General features: G+C 38.6%; 1 protein-coding gene across 1 annotated transcript; it reads right to left on the reverse strand.

Annotated features, from left to right (window-relative positions):
* Positions 1-1,987: 1,987 nt before the first annotated feature.
* On the reverse strand, positions 1,988-4,209 carry LOC6563953 (phenylalanine--tRNA ligase beta subunit). The gene is made up of 5 exons (XM_001989626.3): positions 4,043-4,209; positions 3,918-3,973; positions 3,688-3,845; positions 2,275-3,617; positions 1,988-2,201 (listed from the first exon to the last, which is right to left on the reverse strand). The coding sequence occupies exons 1-5, from the start codon at positions 4,098-4,100 to the stop codon at positions 2,050-2,052; spliced, it is 1,767 nt and encodes a 588-aa protein (XP_001989662.1). The 5' UTR covers positions 4,101-4,209; the 3' UTR covers positions 1,988-2,049.
* Between the last annotated feature and the right edge of the window lie 6,229 nt (positions 4,210-10,438).

Genomic DNA, 10,438 nt, shown 5'->3' on the forward strand with positions numbered 1-10,438 from the left:
ATTAGCGAAAGCTTATTTACATATACATACATAAAAACCCATACACAAACAACACACATACACGAGAAAAAGAAAAACACTAAAACAGATTAAATATATATATTCATATTTAATGTTAATTAATAAAATGCAAACAACATGAATTGTGAATACTGTAAATTTAGGCGCGCACTTTCTCTACTTTTCTCCAAGACCACACGTATTGTGCGCTCGTCCTTTCGTCCTTCGGGGAGGCGACAAGTGGACAGGTGGACAGGTTGAAGACCGGGCAAATCCTAAATCCTAGCTAGAACGATAAAAAACGACGACGAGAGAATGCCTGCTCTGGCAAAATATTAACAAAAAAAAAAACCACAGCAACAAACAACAACCAGAAGAAAATTACATAAATACTACCACTATTTCTACTTATACCATGCATAAGCCAGAAACACAGAAGCTGCTTACCATTAGCCACACTAACTGTTAATACATTTGCGAAAAATCTACGAAAAATAATGCGAGAACACATTACAAATTACATAGGTATTTTTAGCTAAGAACAAATTACAAACACAAAAAACAACACACAAAAACATTTAAAATACAGAAAACGTTTTTTATTTTTGTTTGACAACTTTTGCATTGTAATTTTGACTGTCTTTTTGTTCTCTGTCGACAAAACTTGCATAGGGAACGGATACTAAAAATGTAGCTAGTAGAAATTTAAATTTGCTTAATTGACTTGAAGTAAGACAAGCATACACACTACCCACTCACACACTACACACCCACACACACATGAAGGAAGATTAACAATTTAATACTCCACTTAAGGGAAAAAAATGAAAAAAATTACACTTTGAATGCATAGACGATGTGAAAACGTTAAAGATTTAAACGGCTTGCCAACTTTTAATGCTTATCCGACACAACGCGTAGGAGGTCTTTAGAGATAGAGCACAACAATACACATACATACATATAGCGTATATATAGAACGTGTTTACCACAAATACAAAACTATACAATAACAACAAAACAAACACAATATGTAAAAACACTTGATAAACAAACGAAGAACTTCAACTTGATGATAAACAGCTTGCTGCGAGCTTCGCCATTTGTGGCGTGTGGCAGAAATTGCTTTGTGAAATGAAAAGAGAATATAGGGAAAACAAAAACATATATATATATATATATATATATATATATATATATATATATATATATACATTCATATACTTATGTGTGCATGTATGCGTTGCATGGTCTACTCTTGAATAACTACAACAAAATGATATGAAATTAAAGCATAACTAATCTAAGAGAATTAAAAAAGAAAAAATGTTTTTTTTTTTTTTTGCCTGTTTGGGTTTGTTTCAAACATTGTTTTAGCTGCAAGCAAATTATGTAATGAAAGCGAAATGCGAAAGGATTCGTTAAAATCATTTAAAACTTGTCACACAACTACACACACAAATATACACACACACACACACACATATGTATACTTATTCAAACACACCGGACGGATCACACAAACAAAAAACAAAACAAAAGAAAAGAAACGAAAACAGAAGAGATAGCAAAGAAAATAACACAAGTAAAAAATGCTGCTTTTGCAGCAACAGCCGTTATTAAGATCCCCTATCGACAAAAGCATAATTAATTAAAATTTTTTTCAAGCGAAAAAATGAATGTTCGTAGATTTATTAATTTAAAAATTAAAATACACAAAAAGTACGTCAAATATGAATGCGGAATATATATGCGGAAAGCAAAACAAAAAAAAATAAAAATAAAACATAAAAAAAATAAACTAAACAAATAATGAAAGCAAAATAAAAAAGAAAAAAACAAGAAAAAACCTACATACATATATGATATACATACATACTATACGGATTATTATTACTCTTATAATTATTATTGTATTGAAGGAAAAATATAAGAACATTAAACAGCATAAATAAAAAGAAATACAACAAAAAAATAAAAGATACGCTTCATTTTTGTGACCATTTATTAAGACATTTTTGGGAATATTATAAACAATTTGACTGTTCATTAAACAAAGGGCTCAATGGTGAACTCAACGACAGAGCATGGCGTGGTCAATTCGAAGGCCTGCAGCACACTGGGATGCAGGACACCGATCCTGCCTATGACAGCCGTGTTTAAGATGATGTTGGCGCAACGACCCGGAAAGTAGCTCGGATCTGTTGTGGAAGAGGCAACAAGATTAAGGATTACAATGGTTAATTCGGCATAAATATTAGTTGCCAATCTCACCTTCCGTTGCCTGAAGATGGTAGCCCTTTTCGGCCGTGCCCGTTTTCCAGGGCACCGATAGCAATTGCATGACACGATCCAACAGACCATGTACCACCTCAAATCCGGCGTTCTTGTTGCAATTGATTGCACACAGACGTCGCTCATTGCGAGCGCCCACCTCCGAGCTCTCGGCGACGACAACCACATCGCTAATCTCGAAGAGCTTCAGAGGCAGTGGCATCTTGCGATTGGCCACCAGCGTCTTCAGCAGACCGGGCACCAGCGTTGTGCGCACCACCTGAAACTCCAACGTTTTTGGATTGCCAATATGCACCGCTGGCAGCGATTCGATCTCTTTGTTCAGCTTTCGCGCAATATCATCGCGGGAGCATAGCGTAAAGGTCAGGGCCTCGGTGAATCCAGCTTGGGCCACCTGTTCCCGCAACTGCTCGGTCAGTTTGTTGAGTGGAAACTGCTTGGCGATTTGCATGAAAGCTGGCAAGGATTTCTTAATGTTGTTGTAGCCGAATGCAATCGCAATATCCTCATAGATATCACACGCATGTATGACATCGTGCCGGGTGGGAGGAATTTTTACGCTCAACGTATCCCCGTCCTTGGCATCCACTTTTGCCTCCAGATACATGCGAGTCAGCATATCAGCCAGCTTGGTGGCTGGCTCATTGATGCCAATGTAGGCATTGGCTCGTTTCACTGACACGCGCTCCTCACGCACCGCAAGCTCTGGATAGGAGACGGTGGTGCCATCCGGTTGCACCACATTGCATGGCTCCACCGTGCACTTTTCGGAGAAGAGGCAAACGATTGTGTCCAGCACCACCTTGGCCTTGGTCAGATCGGTAGCAGTGCATTCGATGAACACATTCTTCGTACTCAACGAGATCTTCGAGTGATCCCCATTGATGATGGGTGGCAGTGAGAGCACCACACGATTGGCATCGTAGATCACCGGATAGACGGGCGAGTCGCGTATGATGGGCAAATATTGCTTGAGCTGAGCGTGCGTCGCATAAAACTCCATCAGCTGGAGTCCGTTCAGCTGCTGCGTCTGGTTGAGAGGCACAAATTTGATTTGTTCCGGTGGCAGGGCCTCATAGCTGAAGGGTCCCTGGATGGTGTCCAGATCGTGGGTGCCAATGGCGACCAGCGTTCGCTTGCGGCAAATATTCTGATGCAGTTTGTCCTGCAGATCGATGAAGCTTTTGTACGAGTCCGGCGTAAAGCTCACATTACGCAGCACGGCGGCCACAGCGAACGGTCGAATCTGTGCAGTGGATGCGTCAATTTTTAGCACTTGACGCTGCACTGGATCCACTAATCGAAATATCGGTGGCTCCACTCTGCAAACAGGATTAGGATTATTTTAGTTGCGACTTTATTTGCTTGCAATTTGGCGCAATTTGTACTTACTTGCCCTGGAAAACACGCAGAGCGGTGACCAGGCCCTCCAGGCACAGCAAATCATAGCGGTTGGCAGGTATATCGATCCTGTAGATAATCTCTTCGCTTGCATTCGCTGCAGCTGCCACATCGCCCTGCTCTTTGGTCATCATTTGCTTCTCTGTTGTCTGTGTGATTCATGATGCACGATGCACTTAATCAAGGTAACTCCTCATCACCATCCACAAGCATCTACTTACCACTTCATCCAGCTCCAAACCGAAGGCAAAGCAAAGTTTTTGAAACTCGTCATCGGCTGTGGAAAAGGGGTAAACATTTGAGATTTGCAGTTCCACGTGGAAGTCGGCATCGCTGTTCAACTTACTGTACTTCTTGCCGAGCGCATCGAACAACAGATCACGTTTAACTCCAATTGTTGGCATACTGCTGGTTTATTTGGCTTACTAACTGCCCCTTAGTCCAAATTATGCTTAAATTGTATTTTAAGAAATAATTTAAAACGATTTCTTATCGTTTCTTTAGAGTGTGTACACACATAAAATGTTATGTGCGCAAAGTTGCTTAACATAACAGTGGCAATAACATATGCATTCACCGGCTAATTCCAGATAAAACTAATTGCTGTAAATATCTTTAGCTGGTTAATAAAACATAATAAAATAAAATATATGCAATGCAAAATAAGCAGTTCTTATAGAGGAAACTGCTCTAGTTTGAAAGCGGCTGACCCCTGAGTTCGAATTTAACAGAGACTACATACCGTAATCGAACTTAACATTGATATCGTTTACGATATTGGCCATTATTTGCTGTCGACACTGATGTGTTGAGTATGCAGTATTTTCCATAATACTGTTAAATAAATACTAATTTTAAATTGTAATATATTTGAATTGTCTTATGGTCAAATAAAAACAAATGCATGTCATAATCATATCATATCATAATTTGTGCAACTTTTACGCCATATGCTACCGTTTTTAGTGCCCTTCAGTTTCAAGTTAACGTTTCTATGCTCAGAATAAAATGCCACACATTGTGTGTTATGTGTGTGTGTGTGGCAAGTGTTATTTATGTTGCTTGTACGGATTCCAAATCATCGGAAAAAAGCGTGCGCTTGAGGCAGCTGTTGTCGCCTGGCGCACATACTCAAAAAAAAATCGGAAGTAAAGAGAGTTTACCTTTTTTAATCCATGTTTTTTTTTAAGAAATGTGCCGTAATAAGCAGTAAGAACGAGGTGTTTAGATCGCAAGCAGACCACGAACCACTCCAACTTCGGTCACCTTCGAGCCAGCTTAAGCAATTAAGCATGCAACGCGACGAACGCCGAGCGACGAGTGACGACGACGACGATCGGCCTCCTTGGCAGACGCGCGTCAGACGGCACCTAAAAAAAAAAGAAAAAACTTAAGCTGCAAAGAAAACACCAAAAAAGTATTGAACGCGTGTGGCCAAAAACTTAATGAAGCGTTAAAAAATCAACTTGTGTTTCCAAAGAGGAAAAAAACGCTGCTCCACTTTAAACAGTTATTATAGCTGCGTCTTGGTTGACATTAAACAAACTGCTTCAAGTTGTTCTTTTAACAATACTTCGAGTTATTTGCAGGGTAAAGCAACAACAAAAACAGCAACAAAAAACTGCTTGTCTATTTAGTTGCTGCTTTGGCGATATTTACGTGCCTATAAGAAACAGACATATTTAAGGACAAGTCGACTGCTGAGAGCAGCCAAGCAGATCGCGAGCAAAATACCGGTTAAATGCTCAAAATTAGCAGCGGCCACACTTGGCGCGTCTTCATTCAGTTGTAAGTTAATCATGCGCCAATTTAAGTAAATTGATTGAGCAGCCAAACTGAAATAATACTACAACCTGTATTAAATTGGAGTGACGAAATGATAATACTTATACTAATTCTAATATTACTTAGACTGCTTAAACTAATACTGTTTCAACTTGATGTAGACAGTGTTCGCTCTCTATTTATTAGATTTGTTGTGTAATTGTTCTTATTGTGTTTTGCTGCGCAAGTTCAAACAGCATACTAAATTTGATTCGAATACATCAGAATGTAATTTAAGAAAATTAATTTGTTTTTGCTGAAAAATGAACTTGAGAGAGGATTATTATATATTATTATTATATCTACTGGCAAATATATTTAATTTATTACAGTATTCATGGGTATAATACGGGTACAAAGGTATTGTGAACTTGTTCAAATGCTGTTGAATAGTAACACACACATCATGAGTGTTTAATTTTATTCGGAATTATAATTCGTTAGATATTCGAAAATCTATATTTTTAACTTTTTAAACAGCCTGGGATAGTTGAAAGATTCTAGCCACAATTTCGGATACACTTTTGCCTAATTAAGTCTGTGGTTGATATGAAATAAATGTGTGTTGTATTCAAGGATCAGCAAGGACTTTTGTATGGCTGACTACAATCATCTATTGTAGCTGATCTATTTCCCTCATAAATATGTATTAAATTGGTCAATTCTCTCAGACCAGCTAATATTTTGGGCTGGGCCCCAAAGGAATAATCAATTTAAAAACGCCTTCAACTCCGCTCGCTGTTGCATTTTTCATAAGCATGTCCTTGTGCTGCTGGCATTGTGTTTGTTTGTTCAACCCTTGAAGAGATTGATTATTGTTTATATTTGTGTGCCTCTGTTGTAGTTGTATATGCATGTGAATGTGAATATGAATGCATTGCAAACATATGCATCGCATCGCATATTGTGGCATGCGGCCAGGACGACTCAGGGGCCGTCGTCGACTTCGACGCCGACGCATCCATTTGAATTGGGGCAATTAAAGTGTGGTCAAACTCACGGCTGAATAACTCTATAAGCACGTGATAGATGAAAGACCTGCTGGACTTGCCAGCGATTTTATCCTGTGCTTCTCTACGTATTTATTTTTCCTCTTTTATCCCAACACAACAATGGCAATTAACATTAACCCCTTCGACCTGGGTTCGGGGCAGCGAGGGCGTTAATTCAGACACGAGTTCTTGGTCAATTTATCAAATAATGCGACCGTTTTCCTGGAAACCGAAATAAAGTGATTATCAAGCCATTCGGTATTGAAGCAATATTAACCCGAACATTTTTCATCTTTGGGATTGTCCTGGCATTGATTTTTCTTTAGCGTCGGCTCAATCGTTTGTAATTATATTAAATATTGATTTGATATTCATTATCATAATGCAGTCAGGCTATCTGCAGAAGCTCTCTAGACGAGGAAGACTTTGTCCAACACTTTCTTGGTTCTCCCTTTCTTGCAGATCAGAACAATTCATTGCCCGTTTGTGAGATTTGAGAGAATATTGCGAATTAATCGATTAATACAAATACATACATGGCATCTAATGTGTAATATTATGAAATTCTTTTTAGAACATAAAATATTAAGTATTAACATTTATTGGCTGTGGCTCTATTAGTTTGAGTGCCGACAGCTGAAGCGAATCTACCAAAATACATATATATTTATGAGAGAAACACTTTCTATATTTTTATTCATATGTGAATGCATTGTAAAATCTCAAAAATCCTTTGTTCTCACTACAAATACCGCAAATGGAGTGCACTAATTGCTAACTAGTTAGTTTTTCACACGTTTGCTCTAGTTCCAATTATGCGGCACACCTCTTCCGGTTCAACCGGCTTAAAATGGCAAAGACAGGCATATCAGATCTATTCATCATGTTGTTAGTAAGATGGGAACGTGTAAATGTGTTTTTCTCTTCTTTCTCTTGATTGGCAAACTCTCAGTCTTATTACCTGGCCACAACACTTGCCAACTGACCTGCTGCTGTGTGGTCAGATTCATTAGAAACTATCTTTATACATATAGGCATTATGCGATATCACAGTAATCGTATCTGCTGTTGAATATATCACTTTTCATAAAATGCAATTGTCACCTCGGGGACCTCCATGAACGGAAAACTGTCAACGAGGTTGATGCCAGAAAATGCTTCTGTCTGCATACAATTGGAGAATTACAGCGAGCGAGAGAGAGAGAGAGAGGTAGGGGCAGAGGAATGCCTTTATCAAATTGATTTGTAGTCACCCGACTCATTGAGAGAGCAAGTGCAAGTGAAGGCTTATCTGATGCGCAATTTTTCAATTTCACTAGCTGATGCTGATGTGGATGTGGATGTTGAGAAATGACCCAGCATCGATATCAGTTACAATTTACATTTGCAGTCAAAAGGTAAACATATCAATTACCAACAATCGAGCCCCGTTGACAGAGATGCTCAACTACAACATACCTAGATAGATACTTGTTTATACATACATCTATGTATCCATGTATGTTGTACTACTGGCTACTGGCTTGCTTCCTGGAAAGTCATTTCTCACACTGGGCATTTGGGATTTGTTTGTGTTTCATTTCAATTTCAATTTCTTTTGTCTTGTACCCCGTCTCCGACTCGGATCGAAGTGCAGATCTAGTCTCAAGTGTCGATCTGAAAAAGTGTTGCTACTTTCGACTTCTGGCTAAGTGTTTTTACGCAGACAGACAGACGGACAGAGCAGACCCTTCAGGTGGCAACAACTAACAGCACCTATGGGAAATTATATGAATTATATTAAACTGATTCCAGCAGGGACAAACAAAAATCCTTGAAACCGTTTGAAAGTTTCGCTTTTTTCCATCGTCTTTGGCTGCCGTCGCGACGCAGCAGACATATCCCCTTAATACTCTGGACATGAGAGGAAAGGGGTGATAATGTTGTTTAGCTAATGGATAATATATTTATATACACAAATATAAATGGACTTTTTTGGTAAATATTCCATATCATATCAAGTGGAAAAATAATATTTAAAATTGTGCCATGAAATAGCAGTGAGTCTTGGGCTTGAACTTGGATGCAGGGCATTCTATAGTTGAGCATACCTATCTATAGCATTTTAACTTGTCTTTAACTGCGATTGTTACCCTAATTTTTAGTCGTCTTCAAAAAATGAAACGGTCCGATCGCTGATCCAACCACGCGTTGGATCTCCACGTAATGGCACAATCAGCTAAAAATAAATAGCTATATAGCCATATATACACATATGCATACATATATATATATATATATATTTATATATGTGGCTCCGGCGCACGCGTGTCATTCTGGGCAGCAATCAAAGTGATATGAAAATTGCGTTTGGGTTCAACAGGTTCGTTGTTCTGCACACTTTTTTTGTTTGCCTAAAGGTTAAACGTGCGAATTTCACCGATGGCCGAAAGATGCAGGCTCCAGGCCCAGGGCCTTTATTTTTCTTCTTTTTTTTTTGTTGCTGTTTTTGATCAGCGGTCGATCAATGAGAATGAGAATATGCGAAATGCGAATGCGAATGCGAATAAGCCACGATTTCGCTTTTCGCTGTTAAACGTAATCGTCTGACTTTTTTTTTGTGAGCCACTGCTCCTGCTCCTGCTCCTACTGCTGCTCCTGCTCCAGCTCCAGCTCCTACTGGTGCCCATCATCGACCGATGCGTACCGTACGCGAATTTAGTGCTTGCTTTGATATATATACAGAAACAGCTACAGCTACAGCTAAAGCTAATTAAATGTAATTTGGTACTTCCTTTTCAGCCGAAATAATACATATAAATAGTATCTTTAGTTTACATTTTATTCTCGCTCTTCTCTCCTGGCCCGGGCCCCTGGTCTCATTATTATACATTTTCGTTTTCTTTCAGCGCTGGGCTGGGACTTAAGGTCACTTCAATTCCAAACATATACACACATATATATATGCAAGGGTATATGCATATATACATATATAGATATATATATATGTACTTGCATGCCCCAGACGCAAGTTCAATGGAATTCGCTCTCGTACTCGCACTTCAAATGCAACAATGCAACAATTGCTATAGGAAGAGTACCTCAAGAACTATTTTAGAGGAGGAGCAGCGAAACCGAAACCGAAATTGAAACTTGTTAATTGTTTTGCGCTCGAGCAGCGGCGGCCAGTGGAGGAGGAAGGAGCGTGCACTTCAGTTTCCAGCGAAGAAACACTTTCCATTCAAGCCCAATAAACAGCCCATTGTGAAAAAACAAAACAAAATAGCGTCGGTCCATTCATAAAAGCACCCAAGCAGGGGCACTGCGTTCCCGGCCTGAATCTGCAATTGTTGCTCTAACCGCCAGCCGCCGCAAATTAGACGCTCAATTGGTCTACACAAATTCCAGAGTAATTTCAGAGCATTTTCATGTAAGAAGAACCAGAGCACGGTCTAGCACCAGGCACTGTACACTCAGAAAAAATATGACGTAGTATAATTTAGGCTTAAAGAGCACCAATGAGTCTTGTTCAAAATCAGGGTTATTAAGTGTATACAAATACAAATACAAATACAAATACAAATACAGTATACAAATTGTGAATTCGATATTATTCTATGAATTATGTAGAAATTAACTGAAAATAAAGAATACAGCGTATTAGAATTTAGTCCTTAGTTTCGAAGATACCCTGATGAACTTAAAGTAATCTTTTTTGCTTACCAAGATATTAAAATGATTGTGCTAAAATGTATAGAAAATATGATCAACATCTGACATTTTTGTTTACCAAGAAACTCAAACGAAGCTCCTAATTTTGGGAGAAGAAATGATCAAAATTGGACTACTATTTCATGCAGCTCTATAAAATAACAATTGTTTTGTTAATGTATAATAATATTTAAATGTCGGCAATTTGACTCCTGTCTACAAGTTCATGTAATCTT

This window comes from Drosophila grimshawi, unplaced genomic scaffold, assembly GCF_018153295.1.
Source record: "Drosophila grimshawi isolate 15287-2541.00 unplaced genomic scaffold, ASM1815329v1 contig_311, whole genome shotgun sequence".
In the NCBI taxonomy this organism is placed as follows: domain Eukaryota; kingdom Metazoa; phylum Arthropoda; class Insecta; order Diptera; family Drosophilidae; genus Drosophila; species Drosophila grimshawi.